Here is a 27,554-nt window from a genome sequence, read left to right as displayed (position 1 = left end):
GAACCCCCAGACTCTACTAGAGAGCTTCACATTCACAGCCACTCTAGTGGTCCTGCTTAAACTCAGTGGATCATGAAACAAAAGGGAACAGGAAAAGGGACCTTAGTGGGGAGGAATTAAGAGGTGGGAGAGAAAAAATGAGGGGTGGGGCTGAGAGAAACCGGATTACATTATGCACATGTATGAAATTGTCAAAGGACAAATAAATACTAATTTTTAAAAAGAAGTATGGGGTGGAGGTGATGATGGGGGCTGCCCCATTCTCACGAGAACAGGGGAAAGGAATGGGGGAAGGATCTGTGTTAGAGGGGATCGGGAGAAGGGACCTGATATTGAGATGTGAACGTGAATAAATAAACTAATGAAAATAGAAGTAGGGGTAGAAGCATTAGGAGTTCAAGGGTCGCCTTGAAACTTTGTTTTAAAAAATGTTGACAGGGTGGGGACGGGACAGGGAGGAGAGCCATGGGAGGAGGGGCTGGAATCATCTCACGCAAATGTGGAGAACATTGAAGGATGTCTGTGGTCTTCATAGATGGAGGCACAGTAGTAGCCACAGACATCGAATTTGGAGCCAGGATGCCTAGGTCCAGGATTACACCTTCACATCTTATCTATGGTACCTTGGACAATGAAAGAACAGTAAGAGCAACTTCTGCCTCGAACGTTGCAAAAATTAAATTGTTTGATAGGTATAAATGCTTGAAACTCTTAAGGGCACACAGTAAAGGCTGTGTAAGTTACTTTTGTTATTATAATATTGTGTCTACACTGTCTAATGGAAATAGCATTTTTATACTGTATTAGTGTGAGTATGCACACATGTACACGTATAAAGGTCAGAGAGCCAGTCAGAAGAACTGGTTCTTCTCTACCGTCTACAGTGCAGAAATTGAACTTGGGTCCTCGAGCTTGGTGGCAAGCACTACTCCCCACTGAGCACCTCCTGGACTCAGAGGAATCCTGTGCCCTGGATGTGGTTCATGCTTTGAGGAGAGTTCTGCCAGGCTTAGAACAATATATTACCCACGTTCTCATTGTTCAGTCTCACCATCCCGAATGATTTACGTTGGCTGATCTATAGACTCATCCCTTTTACTGGTTTGACAAGCGTTTACAATAACAGGGGACCCTGATCTAGGACACAACAGTGACAGTTCTGTTTCCTAAGAGTTTCTGGAAATAGCTTCGGAACCTTTAGCCTGTGCTCCCTCGACACACTTCTCGTTGGTTTTAGCGAAACTTTTTGAGCTTTCTAATGTACGTACCACACTTTGCAAATGAAGATAAACAGCCCTTGGTGCTGGTAGAAAGCATTCCTTAAAGGCCGATGTCCTTTGGAAAGCTGGCTTTAAATGCTGGACACTTCAGCAACATCTGTTCTCTGAGCTAAACAGTGGGAACCTAGGCTCGTTTGGACATGGAAACTCACAAAGAATCGTAATCATTTATGCCACATCTGGCCAGGGATACTTAATTAATTTTATTTACTAGTCTTTATTTGACAACTATGATATTTTATTTCCCAGAGTAGGATCAGCTCAGCCTTTAACTCTTCCTCCTTCCGCACTTCATTTTTCATAGAAGACACATAAAAGCGTCGGGGGAGAATTGTGCCTCATCCTGCTATATCTGACATCCTTGTTTCATTCCAGGGACCTCCAGGACCCAAAGGACAAGCTGGGATCCAAGGCCGTTGGGGAAGCCAAGGAAACAAAGTAGGTCACACTCTTTCTATAGCCCCTCCAACATTAAAGCCTGTGCTACCCGAGAGAGCTGTAGATAGCTGGGGCAGCCAGAGCCCTTTCAACACAGAGGAAAACACATCTTGTTGCCTGTAAGCACTGGCTGGATTCTTGGAGAGCCAGCACTCTCTAAGGACCTGGGTGTGGACCGAGATGAGGTCAGGGACTCCAGCTCAGCATAATCGCATGAAGGGCTACACCCCATTTCCATCCAACTAAGGGATTTCAGGGCAAAAGAAAAAAAAACCTGCTTTGGCAAGAACTTCCTCCTCTCTCCCACCCTCTTGGCATCATTCCTTCCTTCCTATGTCTCTGGCTCTTTCCTTCTCATGTGAACCTTTGCTAACGACCCTTTAAGATGCAGGCTTCTGTTGTACTTTAAAGTCAGGTGCAGGAGAACAAGACCCAGCCTATAACAAGAGCTTTGTGGGTGTTTATGAATGAATGAAGTTCTAGTAGCAATGATACCCAGGGCATGAAATCACATCCCAAAGAATTTAGAACAGCCTGAAGACAGTGATCTATGGCATAAGAGAGACGGGGGGAAAAGAGGCCAAAATTGGGGTTTAAATAAAGCACAATTAAAAATATTTCTGTGTTGGGAAAAAAAAAAAAAAAGACTTCAAAGAAGATACAGACTTCAAGGGGCCTTTAGGACAGAAAGGCTTTGAAGAAATAGAGTGAAATGGTGGGGGAGGAGAACTGCCACTAAAGTTAGCAATGGGCAGGAAGGGAGGTGTGGAGCTTAGAGCAGCCCAGGATGCTCTATTTGAAGAATTATTATTTGCATGAAATGTTTTCTGGCTGCCAGTGATGTAAAGATCAATGTAGTTGGTGTGGCCAAATCCTCTGTCACTGGTGCAGCCCTAATTGTTTCAAAGGGATCCTATAGACACATCCAGACTCTTGGGAGATGCTAAGTAGGCAGCTCTTATTGCCTCCAAGATGTGCAGCGACTGGGGAACTCAACAGGGTAGAAACTTATGGTGGTTCTATAAATCTCTTCTTTCAGAGTAATGAGGCAGGGGGAAAGGACTAGATGATCCAGGGATTCCAGGGTGAGTGGTGATCCCGTCACACAGGCAGATGGTTTTAAGAAAGAACAAGTAAAAGAACGAAGAGAAACATTTGCTCTGGGGCTAGAGGCAAGGGCTGGGCCTGCTTGGAGATGCAGGCTTCTTAATCATTCAGACTGAAAGGACTTTTAGGGATGCCCATTTATAAAGGAACAAGAGAGGAAACAGAAGACAATTACTGGGAAAGAAGGACAAGAAAAGGAGATGGAAAGAAGGCAGGGAAGCAGGAAAGAGCCATCACATCTGGTGGTTAACAGGTTCCAAAGATTAGGCCCAACAGTGCAGCCCTGGGGAGGAGAAAGCCAAGATATTGAGCACATGTCAATTCAGAGCCAGGGACACAGAGTAGCCATCTCCGCGGTCACGGAGTTCGTCATGCAAAGGAGCGAGAAGGGTATCTCTGCTTTAAGCCTCTCCTTGAGACCAAGCTTTGGTTTAGAAAAGCTTAGAAGAAGAAGTATATTTTCAGTTGAAGGGGGAGGTGTGTTGAGGGGGGGGGATTTCTTGCCAGAGTGAATTGGAGGCAGGAGCCTCTACATTTGTACTAGAGAAGTGGCATCGAGGGCCCGTGATGGAGGAAACTGGGGAGTGATGTGAAGGTGGTTCACTGGCTTTTGTAATAAGATGTGAGGGTAGACAGGGCAAGCACCTTGAGGGACTCTGGGGCTCTCTGGCAAGAATGGTCAGAAAGTGACAGTTTGAAAGGGGAACCATGTAAGGTATTGTGTGTCTGTTTAGAGTTGTGTGTGTGTGTGTGTAGGTGTGTGTGTAGGTGTGTGTGTGTGTGTGTGTATGTGTGTATGTGTGTGTGTGTGTGTGTACATAGGGGGTATTTATGTGTAGGCATGTGTGTGTAGGTAAGTATGTAGGGGGTTATGTGTGTAGGGGTGTGTGTGTATAAGGTTAGGTGTGTAGCGTTGTATGTGTAGGAATGTGTGTATAGGGTTGTGTTGTATAGGGGAATATGTGTGTATGTGTAGGTTTGTGTAGGGGGTTGTGTGTGTATGAGTGTGTAGGGTTGCATGTGTGTAGGGGAGTGTATGTGGGGACAGGTGTGGATATGTTTCCATGGATGTGGACATAATGCATATGAAATGAAGGTACTCTATAGGGTATAACACATAGGACCAAAAGAGAGGCACAGAGATAAATGGAATACAGAGCTAGGTGAAAAGTGAGAGCCAGAGGAGAAGCAGGGTATCTAGGGAAGCCATGGGAGTCAAGAGCTTTATTAACAACAGGGACTCTTAAGTAGGACAGCTAGAATTGGGGACATGGCAAGTGCCCCAATGCAAATCCAACCCCACATGGGTTGATTTCTGGTGTCACTATTGACTGAGATGAACACATGCCCAGCCCAGACTCCAGTACATTTACATTCAGTGATCCTGGGCTCCATGCCTGGTTCTACCAATAACTGAGTGACCACTCTTTTGGCCTTGGGCAAGCCATATGACTTCCCTGCTTTCCTGCCTTAAAGTGGGCATTCTCAAACTTGGGTCAGCTTGGAAGCTTTAAAGCATGTATTGTTGGAGTTTACTATGAAACTCATTCAGAGGAGGCTGGAAGTTGACTTTCATACATGAGTCCTGGATGCTTGTGGGACACATGGTCCCTAAGAGCACTCTGAGAAAATGGTTCCTGGGGTTGATGACCTCCATCATCTCTTCCAATCCTGTCTTACCCCCATACCTCAGAATACCTGTTCACAGTTCTTACACTCACTGGATGATCCTTTTGTTCTTCCAAATGAGCTAACCACCAACCTTAACAGTGAGCAAGCCTTACCACTATGACATCAACAAGGTGGTCAGGGGTAGTGGCCATAGAAGTAAAGCCATGCTGCTTAGTTTACCCTTGATAAGATGTAGGAAGAACAGAGTTTGTACCCCTGTGTTCTTCTTCCTCAAAGCCCATAGAACCAATCTAATAAAGAAAGGTACCAGACAAGCCCTAGTGAGAAGTCATCCCATACGATACCTGATTCATGCTCTTCAGAGCATTCAAGGTCATTCAGAAACTGAAGTCTGACAAACCACCTCAGTCTGAAATAATCTATGGTGATGTCACATTGAGTAAAGTCCTGGGGACCTGGAGCCAACAACAAATACTAGGTAAAAAGTAGGGGCTGAAAAACTGGTTTCAGTGAAGACAATGAAACCATATTTGTTAGACTGGGCATGAATGACCGCAACTAACAGGCCAGCAATTGGGGAAGGAAAACCTGTGGGGTGCTGAGGATTCTCTCTCTCTCTCTCTCTCTCTCTCTCTCTCTCTCTCTGTGTGTGTGTGTGTGTGTGTGTGTGTGTGCAGTCATTCTGTACCTCTCAAACTGCTTCAAAGTAGATGTTTTATTTTCTTAAAAAGGGAGTTCTCCTTCCTTTCAAAGTCCGTGTTCATTTTCCCAAGTAGCTGAAGTTACCCCCAAGATACTACTGAGATCAGCTCATAAACCATGGAAGATGCTCTGCTTGTCGAAAACCTTCCTAGACTGCTCTATACTCTGGTCTCTAGCCTAATAAACCTGCCATCCTCATAGCTAGGTGGTTTGCACAGGTCATCATGAGAAGCAGCTTTATTAATTTCTTTTAGCAGAGATACTCCTTTCTGGATCAAGATGGGTACATTTTCAAGGCACTGAGTGGCTGAGATAGTGAACTCCCCTCAATAATAAATTCAACTTGCTGAGATTGAGTAAGGAGTAGAGGAGAAACCTTTTGGCCAGCCACAGCCATTCCTGTGTGGTATGCAGACCCGCTGCTGTGACACATTGAACTTGAACAGTGCCTGCAGCCATCATTTCTGATTTACTATTACACAGACAACCTAATGAAAGTCAGACGTGGTGGCTCATGCTTGCAGTCCTACCACTGAAGGGCTGGGGAAGGAGGACTTCCACAAAGTCAAAGCCCGCTGGACTCAGAGTGAGATCCTGCCTTGGATAAACAAAGCAGCCAATTTAGGGCCTCTCTCTTTGTTCTGTACAGGGAGAACCTGGAGACCTGGGGGAAAAGGGAGCCACTGGCTTTCCAGGTCCTCGGGGCCTGCAGGTGGGTCTGCTTTCACTTTTATCTGCTCTTCGGAACCTTTTACCTGGGTAGTGTATCGGTTATTTTTCTCTGTGCTGCAATCCAATACCTGACAAGAAGCAAGAGTGAAGGAAAGCTTTATTTTGACTTAGGGTTCAGGGGAGTATGATCCATTATGGCAGGGAAGGCAAATGGGCAGTCGCATGGGCCCCTGGTCACATGGTATCTGCAACTAGGCAGCCGAGAATGTGCAGAAAGTGGTCTGGACTATAAAACCTCAAGGTCTGCTCCTAATGGCCTACTTCATCCATGGCTCCACCCTGTGCAGATTCCACAACCCTCCTCACAAGTTCCACCAGCTGGAGATCAAAGTGTTCAAACACATCACCTATATGGGGATAATGTTCACATCACAGCAAACAGATGTCTGTACTGCATCTCTGGGGAATGCCCAGAAGACCTTTAAAGACCCCATCTCTGGCTAGCTTTATTGTGTCTAGCTGTAATCGAGAGAGGCATCATAGTCATTTCTGATTGGTTCCTTGGCCAGTGTTTCCAAGGCAACAGACATCATGAACCTGATGCTTTTGAGATGAGATGATAAAAGAGACTAAGCTCTTTCTCTATAGCATCCTCCTGTGACCTTCTCTGACCTGCAGGACCTTCTTATCAAAAATCATTCCACCCTTCCCCTGTTGCCCAGGGCTCTCTAACAAGCCTTCACAGGATTTGTTTGTTCGGTGGACTAAAAATTGAGTTGAAGTATTAACATACGATGCTCTCCAAAGGGTTGAGTAATAACGATACCTACTTTTACTGAAAGAGGACCTGATGTCCAGCATATTCTCTTGATTTTTTACAACATCATATAGATGAGTATCTGTAATTGTCATTTCTGTTGTACAGGGGTTTTTAGTGCCCTCACCACCGTCCCTGGTACCTGCCCAGCTAGAGGACCCTGCTTCCTAGTGGTTCCTGATAGACTTCAAAATCTATCACTCATGTCCTCCTGTAAACAAGCCCACCTCTCTGTAGTCTGGATGTGTGTGATTAACTGCTTTGCTTACAGGGTGACGACGGCAGTCCAGGATATGGTAGCATTGGCCGCAAAGGGACAAAGGTAAGTTGTACCCACGGAAGCTGGACCTACTCCATTTGCTTTTGTTTGCTTGCCATGGTTAGGAGGAAGTAGGCAGTGTATGAAGCAGTCTGGTACAATTAGAAATCTATTTTAACAGTTCAGTTATTGACGTCCTGTGTGATGGATGGTAGAGAATCATGCCAGGGTTCTAGGCGCTGCTGAAAACAAAAACTTGAACAAGAATCAGCTGTGCTTTTCTGGGACGGGCGAGTGAATCTGGCAGGTTCCAGCTTGACCTGCCTTGAATTTTAGCCGTCCTGTGTGTAACTCTCTGCTTAAGAGCTGTCCACATTTTGTCTTCTATTGTTATGGTTGCTTCAGCTATTAGTGAGAATTTTTTATAGCATTTTTCTCAATGCATTCGTCCAAACAGTATCTGCAAAATGAAAATGAATGATGACCGTGTTACCAGATATGTAAATGCCTGAAAATTAATAAGTTGACTGAAGCTAGGTGATTTTGATATACTAATAACAGCCCCTTTAAAACACATCGTAAGCGGCTGGAAAAATGGTTCAGTAAGTAAAACACTTGCCGTGCAAGCAAGAGTACTTGAATTTGGTCCCTGGAATCCATGTAACTAGCCGGATGTGGTAGTGGGTGCTTGTAATCCTGCAGATGCTGATATGGTAGGCAGAGACAGGGGAACCTCTGGAGCTCCTGGCTAACAGTCAGACCTACTTGGTAAATGCCTAGGCCAGCTAGAGGCCCTATCTCAAAATAAAGGTGTAAGACACTTAAAGATCAACACCCAAAGTTCTCCTCTGCCTTTGTCTACATGTGCAAACGCACACCCCCCACACACACATGCACACACACACACACACACACACACACACACGCATGCAGAAACTCACAGAGCCCATATTTATATATGTACATACAATCATCATGAAAAATACCCAATTATTACTATAAAATGCTCAGAAAATATAATTTTTTTCTGAAACAAAAAGCTAGAGATCTATAATACCAATCTGAACGATACAGGTTTGTTAAAAGAGCTCAGTGCACCGCTAATGGAGTCCAGGATGGTGTCAGGAGGAAAAGCCTCACTTGCTAAAGGCTTTGAAAATTAAAACTCAAAACTGGGGTGTTTTGGTAATGTCCATCAGAATGTAGGACAATTGAAAACATTAATTGCCCATAGGAAAAGGAAATACCAAATAGCCTATGACATTAAACGTTAGACTCTTTATAAATTGAATGCATATGAAGTTTGTTATAAAAATGTGTGTGAGCACGGGAGAGTGGATGAGCGCACAGATGTGCATGTGGAGGTCAGAGGTTAACATGGGGCGGGGGGGGGGGGAGGATCCTTCTTTAACCTGTTCCAACTTATTTTTTGAGCCAGGGTCTCTCCTTAAACATGGAGCTCTCTAATGGGCTGGGCTGGCTGGCCACTGATCCCTTGGGGTCAGCCTGCCTCTATGCGCTGGTGCCAGGCTGCCAGGGCTCCCATTCCCCCAGTTGTAGACTGAACGCTTTATGCATGGGACGGTCTTCCCAGGCCTCTGTTTAAAGCTGTACATAGACATTTAATGTATAAACTCAGAATGTACTTAGAAGAACTGCTTACCCCATCATACCTAAAATGCATTTTTACAAAGCTAGAAGTTAATTAGGACAGGGGATGTGTTATAGCTACAGGTAGAAAGATTTGGGTAATTTTTCCTTTTTGCCTTTTGAATATTATGTGTTTAAGATTTTTTTACTTTAGAATAAAGCTTTTTTTTTGTAAATAAGTGATAATTAGAATTTGAGAAGTGAGAAAAAGATCCAAAGTTTGGTTGATCCAATCTCTATGTGTAAACTCAAAGTGAATTCATTGCCCTTAACAATGGTCATTAATAGGTGTTCATCAAAAACTTATAAAATCTGTAAAAAAAATACAGTTTAGGGGCCAAGGACTAGCTCAGTAAGAAAATTTTTCACAAAAGCAAGAAGATCTGAGTTCAAATCCGCATCATAGTACCTTTAGCCCCAGCATGGCAGAGTAGGGTAGAGATGGCTGGGTCCTGGAAGATCACTGGCTAGCCTACCCATAATGGTGGCTTCTGGGTTCTATGAATGAGTCAGTCTCAAAAATGAAAATGGTATGTGTTAGAGGAAGACACAGGATGTTCTCCTCTGAACTCTACTGGCACACCTTCACACAAGCATGCACACACACACACACACACACACACACACACAATACACACACTCATACAGAAATAAAAGGTAATTTATTTTAAGTATACATTTCTTATTAAGTATGGGTAGGAAACCTCTTTAATAAATAAGTCTTTGACCAAAGTAAGGTAAACAAAGAACCTTAAGATGAAAGGTCAAGCCCAGACTCTATTTCAACTTTTAAATTTTCTCCATTGAAACCCATCTGAAAAAGGTCACTTGTCACTCAGAGACACATAGCCAAGTGGCCCTCTCTCCTGTCACATGTACTCAGATAAAACACAGGCCATTTATAATCACCCCATTTCTTTCTCCTTCAGCACTTTGTAGCTCTCGTCTTAGATGGCTATCTTGTATGTGTAACCCATGAATAACGGAATTTAGAAACTGGAATTTGTTCCTCTGAGAGTGCAGCCTAGTTTCCAGTGGGACCACTGCTTCCTCAATGGGCAGTGTTAAAACTAAACAAGATGGTGGAACTAAAGACAGTATAAATTTCCTTGGGCCAGATGTGTGTGTATTGATTTTCTCTGTTGTTGACGGCAGGGGCAAGAAGGATTTCCAGGAGAGAGTGGACCAAAGGTATGTGCACTTCACAATCTTGAGAGAGTTGGGATGGTCCAGATCCAGGGGATATATCTTAGGACAGTTAATGAGAAACTATTCTACTTCAGCATGGAGGCATAGGGAAGAAACAGGTTGCCCCCACCAAGTTTTAATATGATCCATTTGTTTAGGAGTAAGAACTTTAAAAAATATTTCAAGCTTTTTTAATAGGTAAAGGGAATAAAATAATCCTTTAAAATGTTTTTGCCTCAAACATACTACTCTCCTTATTTTTATAACTTAAGCAGTGACTCTCAACCTTCCTAATGCTGTGAGCCTTTAATACAGTTCCACAACTATAAAATTATTTTCATGGCTACTTTATGGCTATAATTTTTCTATTGTTATGAATCAAAATGTAAATACCTGTGTTTTATGGTGGCCTTACTCCATCCTGTGAAAGATTTGTTTGATCTTCAAAGTAGTTCGTGACTCACACAGGTTGAGAACTATTGGCTTAAAGAAAGGTAAAATGCAGAGAAAATAAACCCAGATAGTGAGATTTTACCTGCCTTGATTTTTTTCCCCTGGGATATTTAGAAAAACCACGTGTCAGGTCGCAAGTCGATGATGCTAATCTCTGTCTCAGAGCCTTCTGTTTCTCTGGAAAGTTTTACTGGCCTCAATGTTAGGCCCTGCAATTAAAGGTCAAAAGACCAAACAAAAGGAGCCTTGGATCTCCACTGAGCCTGAGTTCTGGTCTGGAGGACTGAACCATGAACCGGTGGATGACTGGGTATGCTGTGGAGAGAACAACACAGGCTTTGTTTCAATTTAAAGACAAAATGTATAAGCCTTTGCATCAGAATCAATTTACAAGCATAGATTATACCTCTGTGACATATGTATTTGATTTCAATAATATTAATTTTAATGTACTCATTTAGGGTGATATTGGGGACCCTGGTGATCCAGGAGAGGTTGGTCCCAAGGGTGCTAGAGGCAAAACGGTAAGATATCCAGAGGATAACTTTGGCACGTGTGTGTGGATATGTCTGTGTGGGAGTGGAAGAGAAGGGAAAGAAACTAGTTGATTGATTATGTTCGTGTGTATGATGAGTGTGTGTGCACACATGCCTGGTGCATATTCATGTTTGTGTGTATACAGAGGCCAGATACCAATGTTAAGTGGCTTTTTCAATTCATTTGCCATTTTTTATTAATATTTAATAATAAAAAAAACATGGTGTGTGTTTGCCCGCATGTATCAAAGTGTACTCGTGAATGCCTGCTGCCCACAGAAACCAGAAGACGACATTAAATCTGAAACTGGTGTTAGAAGTGGGTCATGGTCATGAGCTGCCAAGGGGCTGTCCAGGAAACAAATCCAGGTCCCAAACAAGAGCAGCAAGTGTTCTTCACTGCTGAGCCATCTCTCTACCACTTCCATCGTAGTGTCTAAGGCAGGGTCTCGCACTGAGCCTGATACCTACCAATTCAGCTAGACCGGTTTTTGTAGTGACAAAGTAAACGAATAACCACTAACATCTTGCTTGGATTCTCAAAGCGTTTGTTGAGCTGCTTTTAATAAGGCGACTATTTGAAAGTCCTCGCCTGGCTTACCAGGTTTCTCCTGAGCTTTGGGATGTCTGAATGTTACCACGGAATGGGTCTTTATTAGTTTATGTCACTTAAACTCAGCTCTTCAGCATTGTCATAGGAGTCAGATCACCTTGGGTGACAGATGGTTAAAAATGTGACAGTGTGTTTCTTTTACAAGTATTAAGAAGACATGGAAGAATCTCAAGTTCAAGGCTAGCCTGAGCTACATGGTGAGTCCATGTCTACAGAGAGCAGAAAGATAGAGGAAAAAAGGATGGAATGTTTACATTTGTTGGCCGTCCACTTTAGACTGTGTGTAAAGATTTTATTGTGATGGGATTCTCTTAAGACAATTGCCTCTCAAAAAGTCTGCCTCTTTCCCTTCTGAATAACCTTGACCGAGAAATCTGGCCTATAGCCCTGTCCAAGAACAAGATCTGAGAAAGAAAAACCCTACAGGAAAACATGTACTTGAGACAGCTTTCCTTTTTGTCTTTATAGTGAATTTTACCGTGATCTAGCTGTTGTCTACAAGCTGAAGCAGGAACTTATGTGCAGGGCTCATGTTTGGAGGTCGTAAGGCTTCACAACAAGGAGCGTCCCCCTCCCCCTGCTGCTCCCAAGGGGGCTGCTTCCAGCCGTAACTCATTTGTGTTTTCAGATGTCAGTCCTTTATCATTTTGCCCTCAGCAATGACGAAGATGAATATAATTAGGAAAATAATTGGGAGAGGCTTTCAAGTTAACCCAGATGTCATCCACATTGAGACATCTCTGGATTGGTTCCCTTGGCTTGTTAGTGGAGTGGTTTAACTTGCACACCAGCAGCATGCTAACAAGTTCTGCCATTTGTTGGGCACTCCCTACTCTATGCACACTTAACTGATGAGAGGCAGGCAGGCTTGGTGTCTCGGCCTCTGGAGTTGCATTTGGTTCCTCCTTTGTTCTCTGTGTTGGACTGTTGTAACTTTCTGGTTTCTCCCCACCCCCTAACTGCTCTGCCCCCCCCCTCCTTGACATGAGTAATATTTGGATTTGAAGTTGAAGCTTAAACACTGAAAATGTCCAGGTTTTCCCCTGGAAGAGCAGCTGTTTTCTCTGGAAAAGATTTAGCCCTAAATTATGAATGTCTTTTCAGGTCTCTTGGAATTATTCTATTCTTAGCTTGAGTTCACTGAGTTATGGATTTTAAGATCTATAAACCTGTTTTAGCTCTGCATATATGCATATTTGTATGTATATTTTTATTTAAAAAAAAACCAAAAATACCCTCAAATCTTGACCAGGTTTCATGCAGGGATGTGGAACTATTGCCATCTGGAGCTGGAGGGCCTTCATGGGGAGGCTGCCCGTGGGTGGTGGAGCGTGTTTAGCTACATTCTTGGAGCCTTCCATTGGATTCCAGTACTACCCAACCATTTTCCCTCGTTAGAGCAACCAGCTATGTCTCCACACGCTGTCATGTAGGGTGTCAAAACCTCACACCACAGACACGGCTGCTGAAAGACTCAGGCAGCATCTTACATTTCCTTACTTTAAACGGCTTTTATCTGTCACCTCAAAAAATAAATTTAGAAAGGCGATCCTAGGCTGTGGCCATGGCTCACTGGTAGAGCGCTCATCTGATGTGTTCTCACCTAGAAAACCGAGATCGACCCCACCCTCTCTCCACCTCCCCCCTGCTTCCTTGTCTCTGAAAGCTCCATTCATCCCTGGAGATCGCCTTGGAATTGAAAGTCTGGTTGCAGTCTCTGAAGACATTTGCACATGCAACAGGCACATCCCGAGCAGCCCTATCTGGTTTCCCTGTGGCCTGCTATTCGAAACCATTCTGCAGGGACCCTGCATCTGTCTGGCTGTGAAGTCTCCTCTACTTCACCCGTGCCAGGTCTCTCTGTCTCCCTCCCACTCCCACGCCCTCCCGGATTTCCCATCCTGGAAAACTCTGCCAGGAACCTTGTATTCATTACTCTTCTTATCACTGTGGTAAAGTATTTGACAACAAACACACTAAAGAAAAAAAAAAAGGTTCATCTTGGATCCCAATATCAGAGGATGGTCCATGGTCATTTGGTTCATGTTTTGGGGCTCATGGGCAGAACATGGTAATGGTGGGGAACAGAGAAAAACAGAACAAACTAGAGATAATTTAAATTTTAAGGCATATCTTTGGGTGACTTACTTCTCCAACTAAGCTCCACTTCCTAAAGCTTCTAAAAGGTCTCAGATAAGGCCAGCATCTGGATACCAAGAGTTCAAAATTTGAGCGGGTGTGAGGGGAGTGTCTTATGTAAACCCTAAGAAGCTGATAAGAGGAGACAGGCATCTGGAAGGTTTGGTGATACCATGAGCATCTGAAAATAACTTCTATTGCCTCCAGATGTGTCAGCAGTGTAGCGAGTGCACAGCTCTGGGTTGGAATTACTTCCTTGGAATTTTTTCAGTGATTATGTTTTCCATTATTTCTGGCAGTTTTTGTTGCTTTGGGAAGTCTAAGGCTATTCAGATTCCCATAAACTAGTGTTTTCTCTCTGGAACCTCATTGGACCTCTCAGATCTACCATGGGTTTTGTTACCAGGCATACAGTCCATTTCCCCCCACTTTCCTGAGAATTAGCAGGTCCCTTGACCCTGAAAATATGAACCATTTAGTTCTAGGAAATGCTTATTATTTTGTTGACTTTTGACCTTCCCCTGCCATGCCTTCTTCTCTGTATATATGAAATATCTATCATTCAGCACAATAATAGAGTTCTTTAGTTTACTTTGTATTGTATTTATCTTCTAAGTATAACCTCTCTTTGATGTCCTTCTTTCTGGGAAGGTGTCTTGATTTTATTTTTAATTTATGCCCCATACTTTACCTTTGAAAAGTTGGTTGTTAAAAATCTGGCTGTTCTTTTTCTGTAGTATATTGTTCTTATTTCATGATTGAAGCATCTCATCTCTCTGAGGATATGAGTAGATATCATTAGGTCCTCTGTTCAACACAGTCGGTTTCCTCCAGGGTTTCCTTCTGCCTTGACGATCACCTCTCATGTGTCTCAGGAATGAGCGGTGCATTCACAGTGAGAATGGAGTGTGAAAGGGAACCCTGAAGTCAGGATGGATTTGCCTCATCAGCAGCAATCCGACGGACCTGTGCTTAACAACCTGACACTATTAGTATGCCATCTTCCTTCACTTAGATTTCCCTCTGAAAATGCCTTCCACCCCTTACAGAGCACAGGTCACGATGCCAGTTTGGAAGACACAGGCAAGGAGAGCAGGAGATGCAGAATTAATAAGCTTCTGTGGAGAGCCCCACCCTGACTGACCTTGGCTTTTTGCTGGTGGGGAAAAGTGTATCCATCTACCTGAAATCCTTCCCACTAGTACTGCTTACTTAGCCTCTTCCCTTCCCCTCTGCTTCCGGGGGTATCTGGCCCTGACAAAGCCTGAGCTCCCTGGGAATGTGTGATACCAAACACACTGGTTCTTAGATTTTCTTGCTGCTGGCTCAGGACTCAGACTCCTCAGCTCTGCCAAGCCATCTTGACACAACACCTAGGTAACTGCATCCCAAGCTCTCAAACATTGAGAACATCGAGGATCCTTTTATTTTTCTTGTACTATTTAGTTTTACCTTAAAATCTATTATTAAAATATCAGAAAGGGACAAAAGTCACCTTTTCTTTCTTTTGAAGGTAAACATATTTCAAATAAAGTAAGGTCATTGATGTTTTTCAACTATCAATGTCATGTGGGCACTGAAAGAATATTGGTGATTCTTAACTTCTCCATAGGTGGGGCTTTTATAAATCAGCTTTTAGATAACTCTACTTACTACTGTAAAGGTTATAAGTCCTGGAGGATTAAAAATGTGTCTGTCTGTCTGTCTGTGGGTATGTGCGTATGAACACAGGTACCTGCACAGGCCAGGAGAGGGAACGCATCCACGGGAGCTGGAGTTTTAGGTGTGAACCTCATAGGTGTTAGGGACGAGTCTGGGTCCTGTGGGAAAGTTAGAGGTAAATTTAACCACCCAAACATCTCTATAGCCCTCCTCTCCCAGTCATTTGGAAAGAAGGAAACCATATTGCTTCTTAAACAACAAGCACACAAACAACCCTAAATCCTAGCTTTTTCTGGGACAACCTGTATTGTTAAATGTGCATAGAAACATTTCTTACACACAGTAAACAAAACAACTCTTGTTTTTATGTTACTGTTGCCTTTACGTCATTTCAGGACAGATATTTCCAGCCAACCACTGACTGCTTCCTTGTTGCTCATTTTGTGATTTTAGATTTGTTTTGTTTTGTTCATGGATTTTGTGACCTAGCATGTGATTACAATTTTGTGTGTGTGTTTTTCACATTTAGTTACCTCTATGGTCTTTAGAAAACCACTTTACCTTGATCCAACAAAATTCAAAATTCTAGTCTTAGCAATCTTCACTAATAATCAGAATTGTATGCATATATGTACATATATATTGTATGTGCATATATGTATATATTTATGATATAATAGCATTGTTTGTTAACAACATCAAACTTAAACGCCAATAGCAGGGAACCGATTGAGTAAATCATAGTATATCCACATAGACATGAAATACCATGAGAAGCACTTTTGTGTATAAGAATATTTAGTTCCGAAATATATAAATTAAAAGGTAGCAGGGATACAGGCATGGTAGTACATAGCTGTCATCCCAGAATTTGAGAAGCAAAGGCAGGGGAATCATAAATTGGAAGCCTGTCATAGCCATACAGGAAGACTTTCTATAAAAGAAACAAAACCGAAACAGAGGCATCAGCAAAAAGTATGGTACATACCAGTTTTTTTTTTTTTTTTTTTTTTAAAAAAGACCTCTTAATATCAGAAGAACAAGAAAAGTAGCAAAAAAAAAAAAAAAAAAAAAAAAACACAAACAAAAACCAACAAGAACAAATTGATTGTTCTCCCTTCATGTATTTTAGAAATCTATCCATTTTCTAAAATGAAAATGGATTTATTTTTTGCTTTGGTTCTACTTTTGAAAAAGTGTCAATATTTTAAATTTGAATTTAAAGCATCACACATATATACAATATGATTTTAAGGTGACTTAATTCTGCTTTGAGGTATCTGCTGGGAGTCCAGGAGAGCCAGGATCCCCTGGGGAGCCAGGACCCCCTGGACGGAAGGTAAGTGGGTCTATTCCTGTGAGTTCAGGGCACAGGCCTGCTACTTTCTGGTGTGCACACCTTCTGCCTCTGCTCCTTGGCCACACATTTCACTGTTCTGTGTGTTCTAGGAAATGGGGCCGATTAAATACATCACAAGAGAAAAATGAAACGGAGGGTAAAAGGCAAAAAATCAGGACAAAATTCTCTTCTAAAATATCTTTCTTTTACATTTATAGGTTGATTTGAGAAATGGCACATTTTAGGGGTCAGAGAGTGAGTTCAGTTCTCTCCTTTCACCAGGTGTGTCCTGGTGACTGAACGCAGGTCACCAGGCTTGCTGACTGCACCCTTACTTACTAAGCAGTCTCAGCAGCCTGAGATTCTACACTCTTCATGAGTGAGTTTAGTTATCTGTTCAGTTGCTGCCTCTATCCTACATCAGCAAGTGTTCAGTGAATGAAGTGTGCATGTGTGTGTGCACATGTGTATGTGCAGTGTGTGTGTGTGTGTACATGCATGTGTGTGAAGTGATGAGAAGTGTGTGTTATTGAAGTTCTGTTCCCGTGGAACATAACCTGGAGATTGTGTGGGGCACCATTGCATTTTTATTTACATGTTTCTTCTATTTGAGAGAAGACTTTTTCTGTTTTATATGGGACTGTTAAGAAGGCAGGAAAGAAAAAAAGGAGGGAAGGAGGGAGAGAAAGAAGGAAGGAGGGAGGGAAGGAAGGAGAGAAGGAAGAAAGGAGGGAGGGAAGTAAGGAAGGAAGGAGGGAGGGAAGTAAGGAAGGAAGGAGGAAGGGAAGTAAGTAAGGAGGGAGGGAGGGAAGTAAGGAAGAAAGGAGGGAGGGAAGTAAGGAAGGAAGGGAAGCAAGCTAAGTCAGCTTTGTTCTTTCCAGTCCCTGACCCCTCCCTAAACCACCCAGACATACACATGTATACATCCATTCATTTGGAGAAAGACACTGAGTGAGCTCTTCAAGTGTTCGAGGCTGAGCTGACCCCTTGGCCCATCGGCCATGGATAGGCATGATCTAGGTTCACCTTTGGCTGCTCTATCACAGTGGAGATATAATAGCAGGTGGCAGCTTCCAAGACTTGGTCACAGGAGAAGCATCTTGGGAACAGATGGCTCAGTCTTTGCTAGTTGCAAGCTGAACACCTGCTCCAGGGCTCTGGGGGCCTCCATCAGGTAGGCAGCTCCATCGGGCTCTGGTCATCTCCGCCAGGATTTGAGGAACGTGACACTGAAGTTGTGTGTGAACCACCTCAATGCCCTCTTTCCCAAGACAGTGTGTGTCCTGTGTACTTTTCTCCCTTTAACTTCAGAGGAGTAACCCCTTTTCAAAGGGTTCCCAGGGCAGTGTTGGTGCATCCTGGCTACTGAGGTGTAAGTCTGCAGTGATAAAACAGATTTTGCTTATTTCCTTTCCTAGGGCATGAAAGGGGCCCGAGGATTGGCTTCATTTTCCGTACGTATCTCCTATTGCATCAGGTTACTCCAAGCATGCCGTTAACTGTATTTTTAAACATCATGACCCAGAGATGTGGTTGATTCTCCATGTTTTATTTTTGAACTGCAGACATGTGACCTCATTCAGTACGTGCGGGACCACAGTCGTAAGTACCATGGTGAAAAAAAACGATCCCCCTGCCCTACTCCCAATCTATCAGCTTCTTAGAAGTTAGCAAAATGTGATCTCGCAACCGGGGCAACTTGCCAACCAGTCTCTTCATGTTAGAGATGTCATGAGTAAATTTTGAGTCCACAGGGCGGGGGTGGTGCCTAGTATTAACACCCTTCTCTCCAGAGTATGTGTTGGAACCTGTTCCCAGTGTGGTCATGTACACTGTGGGCAGTCGGGGGTCAGAACATTCCCGATGGTCAGATCAGCCGGGTTTGAGATGATTGAGATGTCAGACAGTTTTAGGCAGGACTGGGTTCGGCAGTGGAGAGAGTCAGCCGTGTCAATGCGGGCTGCCGGGTGGAAGACCCGACTTCGCTTTATGCTCTATTGCTCTTTTCCTGGAAGGATAGACGGGAAATTTTATAGTAACACTCACTCTGGCCAATAATTTTCTCTCTCTCAGAAATGTAAAAGTCAAAGAGGAGGTATTCAGATTTGGCAAAAGTACTTCTGAATTTAAGACCCTCATAACAGGGTATAACCCTTAGTGTTGTAAATATCAACTGACGTTATAATTCTGTATCTACACTCACCTACATTGTGTTGATTATTGGATTAAATATGTATAATACTTCCTAAATAAGTACAACAACTGAAAAGGAAAGCTAAAAGTTTTTTCAAGGCATTCTGGGGAGAAAACCCAGATAAAGCAGAGCCCATTTCTATAGAGGGTAATACTTCTAGGGACACAGAACTTAAAACAGACAAAATAAAACCCCAAAACATTATTTATTTTTATATGCGTGTGTGTGTGTGTGTGTGTGTGTGTGTGTGTGTGTGTGTGTTCCTTAGCGTGTGTGCAACACATGGCATAGGGAAGCCAGAAGAGGGCATCGGATCCCTTAGACTGGTTGCAAGCTATTGTGTAGCTGGAAATCAAACGTCGGTCCTCTCTAAGAGCAGCAAGTGCTCTTGACCACTGAGCTATCGTTCCAAGCTCAGAGACGCGGAATTTTAATGGCTGGAGAAGCCATTGAGTCAAGCTGCTCAGGACTCTGCCCTTCCCGTAGCAGAAAGAACAGAGGTGGGAATCCACACCTGTACCTTCAGCCCGGGGAGCTAGGCTGTTCTGAGGTTGGATTGGCACACTAGGATCCTACCTGACATGTAAGTCAAGTGACAAGCAATGAGGAGTGTCAGGACCAAGTGGGACCTGGTCCTTCAAAACATGAGGGTCCCACCCAGCACATCTGGCCCAAAGTACACAAAACTGTTTCAGAAGTTGAATTAGAGCACAAAAGGTGTTAAAGCCCTCCATGGATTTTATAAAGGAACACAACCATGTGAACATAGTCAGGGCTACTTCCAGGCCTGGCCTTGCAGGGGAAGGGACCTCTGCAAATTAGTGGCCTGAAGCAGCGCTGCCCAATGGGACAAGCTGCCATGGTGGAGGTGTCCCCTGTACCATTTAGCAGCCTAGCTGCCCATCACACGTGGCTCTAGATACAAAGGTAAGGAGTATCAGTGAAAAGCTACATTTTGCATTCAGTTATCTGAAATGTAAACCACTACCCATGGCTTGTGGCTGTGCCATGTAGCCCAGCCAATGTTTAGTGCTTCCAGAGTACATCTATCACTTTAATTATATGATACACAAATATGTCCATACGCGGGGAACCCCCTCCCAGACGTCCAAACGTTTTGACTGCCAACATAATGTCACATGTGGAAAAGGTCACATCTGCCCTCAGTGTGACAAGCTGCAGCCACATGTGACACAGGCTCAATAAATACAGTCTATAAACTCACCTGCAGCGTATAGACTCTGGGGTATCTTGTTATGTATATACGGAAATATCCCCAACTGAAAAAAATCTGAAACCAGGAATACTAGCGGCCTTAGCCTTTCAGATAAGAGAGACTCACCTCATGCAGACATATATACACACTTACACAGACCTATACACACACTTGTGTATTGTTCATGCATACATCTGTGTATATGTGTACAGACTTGAGTGTAGGCTGTAGGTCACTGGTGGATCACTTGCCTAGCTTTGGCAAGAACCTGGGCTCAATTTCTAGCCCTGCAGAAAACAAAAGTAAAAAAAATAAAATCGGGCCTTTGGGGCTGAGGATGTCACAGAGTGGTACAGTCTTTAGCTAATCATGAGAAAGTGACATACGTCCTTGGGCTTAGACCCATCCTCCCCTATGCCTCTTCACACACACACACACACACACACACACACACACACACACACACACACACACACACCAATCAATAGATATATGAGACATTATGAAGAGAGGTCAAGACCTCTCACCTAAAATTGAGCTCAGATTCTGCTGTGTCGTGGTCCCTCCCAGACTGAGGGTCTCCACGTCCCACCGCTGGCTACAGGGTGCTGATTTATAGCTTCACGTTGTCCCTCTTCCCCCCCTTCCTCCACTCCGGACGGAACCCTGCTGTTCCATGATGCAGGTCACAGTCTGTGTTTTCCCCAGCCTGTCTGTGGCCTGGAGTGTTGAGTGGACATGGCCCCACTGCTCCGGTTTTCCTGAACAGTTTAGAACCCTGGTGTCCTACCAAGTAATAACCTACTCTCTTCTGTTCTTCCTCCCCAGCCGGCAGACATGGTGAGTGATGTCCTTTCACCGAAGGCTTTACTCAAGCCTCAAGGTGTCTCCCATCTGGAAGACGAGATCGAGCATGGTGATGATAAAATTGGACCTGGCCTCCCTTTGCTCACACTCAGAGCAGACACTTGGCCTCTAAGGACTCATCAGCTATAGCTGAGCTTCACCATCATTTCCCAAACTAACTGGATGCCCTTTTGTTGTGAATCACATACTAATGACTTGTATCACCATTCACCTACCTGAGTTTTTAAAAATCCTTCCTCCTCCCTGCTTTCTCTCTCATCTCTCCTCCATCCTCTCCGAATCTCTCCCAAGTCCACCTCCCTCATCTCTGTCATGTCTTCTCTGTAGTTCAATGATTAGGATGCAGAGGGAATAAGAAATGGGATCAGATAACAAATGAGAGAGATGTGTGGTGGAGATGATGCTGAGACCTAGGTAGTAGCTCGTGCTTAATGTGAATCGCCAACCTACCTCAGTAGCTTTTAGTCTGGTTTTATATGTATTTTACCAATACTTATTACATGATACGTTTGTATCAGCCTGATATATGTGTGTGTATGCATACTTGTACACACATACACACAAATATACATATATACATACATATATATATATGTATATATATGTATATATATATATACACATACCCTTATATGAACTCACTAGCCTTTGCCTTCTGCTAACTCAGTCCTTTGATAAGGATTTACCAAAAGCTTCCTATGATCTAGTCTCTTGTTTTGAGCTGGGGACGGGGCTGACAGCAGACAAGATCCATTACACATTTCCATTCTCATGGAGAGTCCAGATAGAAAACAAATGGACGAATTCAGAATCTCAGCTAAAGCATAGGCTGCAGTGTAATGGAATAGTGTCAGGAGCAGGGGTGGATACGTTTTGGACCAGGGCTCCTCCCTGAAGCAGCAAACTTGAAGTCAGGATTAAAGGAGCCACAGTTTTCTAAGCGTAAGGCAAGAAATCCAAAGACCAGAGCTGTGGAACAGAGCAGATTCGGGCAGTCCCTAGAGAGCAACAGGGCCCAGTATCCTTGCGAAGCAGTGGTAGGGAGAGATTAGCAGGTTAAGAGCAAAGGAAGTGGAGTTGGAAGCTGCGTCCAGCTAGGTAGATTGCCTTCGATCCATATGCTAAATAAGGTCACAGAATCTCGGAAAGAAAATCACATGTTCTCTGTCACAGTCTGTCATACATTCCCAAAGGTATGTATGGGTACAGTGCGTCATGTTAAGGGTGAACAGGAAAGGGTAAATATTGGTGGTGAGGAAGGATGAGGTGCCGGTAAAGAACAGAAGTCATGGAAGAGGATGTAAGCTAATTGCTTTTCTAGTCTTCACTGTGTTGTGGATTCCTTAGGTTTTCTTGTGGGTACGTGGGTAACAACTTACTTGGCACTGAGACTGTAAAATCTGGGGTGGAGCAGCTAGTCTGGCTGTGTAGAGGTTCATTAGAAGTATGGACTTTAGATCTGTCTAATCTCATAGTCATTTATTACAAATGGCTTTCGAATAAAAAGTCTCAATTACTAATAAGGCCAGAGGACGAGTCGGTACGGTGCTGGTAGGTAGGGAGAGATGCCACCTGCCTTGTGTTAGGCAGAAGCCATCAGCAGAAGCCATCAGCACAGCTCTCCAGAGCCCTTGGGCTCCTGGAAATAGCATGCTGAGTTTGAGGCTTCACTTAAATTAGCCCTTAAGTGTATTTTTTCCTTTGAAAAATGAAAACCTTTTCTGTGTTTTCAAGACTGCACTGTTAACCCCTTCTTTCCTGTATCTCTAAATCATACCGGCATCATTGCTGGTTTGTGCTGTCTACAAAACCACCCAAACAGGACACTAGAAGCATCAAGTCCTCACTTAGTGAGGATTCACCTTTTGGTTGTAAAATTAACATTCCTTTAATGTTGAGAAATCTTCTCATCCTACTAATTAGACCAGAGGCTAATAAATTATATTTCCATCTCCACTGAGATGAATTTACTTGGCATTAGCATGCACTATAACTGGCCATGGAGTTACTCCTTTTGTCTGTGGAACTCCCACTCAGGGTGACCTTGAACTTCTGATCCTCCTGGCTCTACCATCCAAGTGTGTGAGTACAGGCATATGCTACCATATTTGTTTTCCGTGGTGCTGGGATTAAACCCAGAACTTTGCGAATGCCAGATGAGCAACACACTATTCTATATCCCTAGTCTCTTATTCTCCATTTTTAATTATAAAAGGAGTCTTCACAGCCATTCCTTTAAAGTCCTGTTCCCCTTGATTTTTTTTCCTTACTGAGTAAAAAGAATTTATGTTTCAGCATGATTAAAGTACAGATGTGAACGGCCATGCCTTTGAGCTGGCTTCTGCAGGGAAGGACATTTCCAAACAGGTTCCACCATTTAGAAGCAGTTGGGTAATTAACTTACAAGTTTAATCCCAAGTCATGTTGATTTTAGACTGTTTTCTTTTCCACTTATCCCAGCAGAGCATACAGCCAGCTTTTAGAACAGCCATTTTAATGATTCAAGATGTAGACAATTAATAATTTATATGTTTTAATATTTGGAGTATTAATTATTTAATGCTTACATGGTTGGATGGTTAGCATTTAAAACGATTTTGCTTTCCATGTATTGCTTTCAGTCAAACATTCTACATGACCAGAGACATGCTTTTTGTCTTTCAGGAAAACCTGAGTGCCCGGTGCATCCAACTGAGTTGGTGTTTGTCCTGGACCAGTCCCGGGATGTCACAGAGCAGGAATTTGAGCGGATGAAGGGGATGATGGTCTCCTTAGTTAGCAATGTCAAAGTTAGGGAGACCAGCTGCCCTGTGGGTGCCCGAGTTGCCATCCTAGCCTACAACTCCCACACCAGGCATCTCATCCGCTTCTCGGATGCCTACAGGAAGGACCGGCTGCTCCGGGAAATTAAAGCTCTTCCTTATGAGAGATCCTCGGACAGCAGGGAGATCGGCAAAGCCATGAGGTTTATCTCTAGGAATGTCTTCAAGAGAACCCTTCCAGGGGTTCATGTGAGAAGGATCGCCACGTTTTTTAGCAGTGGCCAGTCAGCTGATGTCCAGTCCATTACCACAGCCACCATGGAATTCAGTGCCCTGGATATCATACCGGTGGTGATCGCATTCAGCAACGTGCCCTCAGTCAAGCGTGCCTTTTCGGTAAGCGTTGTGTAAGACTCCTTTTGTTCACGTACTTCACCAACATTCAGAAACCTTGTGAGCAAATATATAGCTACATGTTCTTGCCTTCAGAGCAAGGGCATTCCAGTTACTGAAATACAATGGTAGGGGCATCCTGACCTACCTGGTTGAATTCAAGGCTGGTTTGGGACTATGTGAAAATCTGTCCCAAAACCTGATTTGTGGATCTGTGGAAATAGTGTTGTAAAGTAAATGCATTAGGACCTGAGTTCGGGATTCCAGCACCCATACAAAGGCTAAGCATAAAAGTTCACAACGGTAGGCCCAGTGCTGGGCTCCCTGGAGCTGACTGGTGGGCCAGCCCAAAGGAAGGGCTGAGCTCTAGGTTCAACTGTCTCTGCCTCAAAAATTAAGGCAGAGAGTGAATGAGAAAGACATCTGGACAGTAGCATGTGGCTTCCCCATGTATGTCACATGTGCGTACAAATACATGAAAGAACACATTCGTGTATCACACAGCCACATGAAAGCAAAGCAAAGAAAACAAATAGGCTGGTAGTCTGTTTTAACTTCAGTTATGTAAAAGGTCCCCACTTTATAGAAGAAAAGCCATTCCAACTAAAGCTACTTTGATTAAGGACCCAACCCAGCGTGTAGCATCCTTCAGTAAACCACCTGGGATGGAGACATTGACGGACAGTGTATAGCTCCACAACTTTCCATCCTTCATTGCAAAAGACACACTGGCACCGGTGCAGTATCCTTCCAGTGGGTGCTGTCCCAGCATGCTGTTGGGCTCCAGGCAGCAGTTCAAGAGTATTGGGAAAAGCATGGGAGATAAGTCTCAACATTTGACAGTCAAGAGGAAGAGGCATGCCACTGTGCCTTAGGGCCCAGAGCATTCTAGCAAGCACAAGGATAATTAGCTTTGTTCTTTCTCAACAGTTTGATGCTGTTTGGTACTAATGGGACCAGGGTAGCAAAGGAGGTGGACTAGCTGTTAGCATCAGTGAACTCAGAATTATGTTAACAAACAAACAAAAAAAGGCTGATTCATCCAACGGTTACTGTATGTAGATTAGAAAAGGCTGTGGCTGGGCCATGCCAATGAAGCCTAGAAATTCCATAGGTGATTTTGCAAGTTTAGCTATAAAACCAAGGACAACCTCATATCCTGACAAAAACACAGGTACTTAAACCGACAGGGTTCCACGCACTCAGAAAATATGCACACAGGACACAGTGTAAGAAAGGTGTTGCGGTTTAGGGTTAGGTGTTTTGATATTTACCAACTTTGCAGTGTCAATATCCACAAAGACAGGTAAATCTAGTTTCTTGATTCTACCTAGATTGTCTAAGTAAAGCTCTATTTAAAAACGTGAGCCTCGTGGAGTAGGGAGACGGCCTGGTAGTAAAGCCCTCTGACTGAGGTCCAGAGTCTGATTCTGCAATCCCAGCATTCCTACACGGGTGAAGGCAGAGGGAGAATCCTCGGCAGCTCGTGGACCAGCCTACAGCACACAGCAGTGAACAACCCCTGCCTTACACACAGTGGAAGGCTAGGACCAACAGCCAGTGTTGTCCTCTGACACACGTCTCCTGCTGTTGCTTCCTCCTTTCTCTTCCTCCTCCTCCACTTGTGTATGTGTGTGTTTTGAGACAGGGTTTCTCTGCAACCCTGGCTGGCCTGCATCTCGTTCACCCTGTGTCCTGGATCACAGAGATCACCTGCCTCTGCCATCAGAATGCTGGGATTAAAGGCATTCACTACCAAGCCCAGTCCCACACAAAAATCATTAATTTTTTTTATTATTAATTTAAAATAACAAACCTTATAAATCCAGGCAGCAGCAAGTGAAGGGTCTGAGGTCAGAATTGGTCCGGGTTCATTATGACGTCACATATTTAGCCCTGAGTTTGCCAGAGCTGCCCTGGGCTCTGAGGATTTAAGGAGAAACTGGAGGTCCCTAAGTCCACCCTGCCCTTGAGGGGCCTAGGCATGCTGTCTAAGGGGAGCTTTAAACTGAGGCAAGCTTGCCAACCGGTTAGAACCGGATTCCTGACATTGTTAGTGGAAAGCCACCTCTCTCTATTTCTGCCTTTTTGTTTCTTGTGGACATTTTTATTCCCCCTGCCTTCCCTGGACTTAAACATTAGTTGTTTTTATCATTATTTTGCTATTGTTTTGGTTTGGGGGAAGGGGCCTTGGGAGGGTCATTTTGTTTGGGGGACTAAGTATCTCTGGCTGGCCTAGAACTCTCAGAGATCTGCCTAGCCTGCCTCCTGAGTACCTGGACATTATTAAATTTTTCCTTTGAGAACAGAACCCCAAACTCGAGTAGCATGGTATCTAAGGGTCATATGTTAAAGCATCCTTCTTACTCATCACGGCTTGTCTAGATCTCAGTTCACCTGGGAGCTGGGAAGGCCTGGCTGAAATCTGGTCCCTGTGCAGTGAGTTCCGTGTCGGGGGCTCTAAAGCCCCGATCACCCTTGGGGTTTCAAGTGCTGTGATGGAACACCATGGCCAAAAGCAACTTGCAAGGAACACATTCTGTTTCCGGTTTCACATCCTAATCCATCATGGAAGGGAGTCAGGGCAGAAACTTATACCGGCAGGAACCTGGAGGCAGGAACTGAGGCAGAGGCCATGGAGGAGGCTGTTTTCTGGCTCATTCCCTTTGGGCTGCTCAGTCTTATAGCACCAGGAACTTACCCGTCCAGGGGCGGCACCAATTCTTATGGAACGGGCCCTCACATCAGCCATTAATCAAGACAACACCCTCATAAGCTTGCCTATAGGCCTGTCCTACAGGAGGATTTTCTCAACTGTGGGTCCCATGTCTCATAGAACTCTAGCTGTGTCGCGCTGACATAAATCTTGCTAGCACAATAGATCTCCCTAAACCCTCTCTGTGCATTCCAAAGAATGAAAACTTTCCAGCATATTAGAATGCATTTTTTTTCCTCCAGATGTGCCACATTATGGAGTCTTGGGATGTCTATGAGAGAAAAATCATCCAACCCTCTGTGGAGGGCCACTCTTCATCTGCAGCCTTGTGAACTCTCGGCCACACTGGCGCATCTTTGCATTTGTTCAGGGAAATGAGCAGCAAGAGAAACACAGAAACTGACATCCCCAGCTCACACTGAGTTTAGGGATATTTTTTTTTAAATACTACAGTGACTCATGCTAAGCCATGGGATTCAGTGATTTCTAAAACCACATCTTTCAAACTGTATGAAGGGATTACTCGTTGGGGTGTTGGGAGCACGCGGGTCGCTAGTGGACTCTTCCTAATGGAGCAACTCATTAGAATCTGTGAGGAAGACCTGTTTCCTGTTTTATATCCTTGTGCAGATAAATGACTAAATGTGAACATCCATTATTAAGTGTGGTTGTTGCCAGAAATGTGGAAGTTGTTATGCTGTAGATACACAGAACACAAAGCTAGTTAGCAGATGACAACATTCCCTGGACAATCCCCGAGAAACATCACTCTTAAGTAAGGACCTGCAGATGCACAGCTAGACCATGAAACCGTCTGGAGCAGGGAAGTTCGTTCTTGTGAGGGAAGAGCAAACCCGGTGCTGAAGCCTTCTGGACCCCACTTCTATCCTCGGTTCACTTTCTTTGCCTGTGAAGCAAT

General features: G+C 43.9%; 1 protein-coding gene across 1 annotated transcript in view; it reads left to right on the top strand.

Annotated features, from left to right (window-relative positions):
• COL6A6 (collagen type VI alpha 6 chain) overlaps positions 1–27,554 on the top strand; it is a gene marked incomplete at both ends in the record, with an annotated part of 91,948 nt that overhangs the window by 51,992 nt on the left and 12,402 nt on the right. Inside the window, 9 exons of the mRNA XM_080934160.1 lie at positions 1,656–1,718; positions 5,809–5,871; positions 6,920–6,970; positions 9,713–9,748; positions 10,660–10,722; positions 16,425–16,487; positions 17,906–17,941; positions 18,053–18,101; positions 23,429–23,922. Of these exons, the coding sequence (XP_080790286.1) occupies positions 1,656–1,718; positions 5,809–5,871; positions 6,920–6,970; positions 9,713–9,748; positions 10,660–10,722; positions 16,425–16,487; positions 17,906–17,941; positions 18,053–18,101; positions 23,429–23,922 (918 nt within the window). The remainder of the gene's footprint in view (positions 1–1,655; positions 1,719–5,808; positions 5,872–6,919; positions 6,971–9,712; positions 9,749–10,659; positions 10,723–16,424; positions 16,488–17,905; positions 17,942–18,052; positions 18,102–23,428; positions 23,923–27,554) is intronic.

Source organism: Micromys minutus (genome assembly GCF_963924665.1).
Source record: "Micromys minutus genome assembly, chromosome: 21".
Lineage (NCBI taxonomy): Eukaryota > Metazoa > Chordata > Mammalia > Rodentia > Muridae > Micromys > Micromys minutus.
The sequence above is the reverse complement of the archived record's forward strand: the minus strand, read 5'-3'. Positions and strand labels throughout refer to the sequence as shown.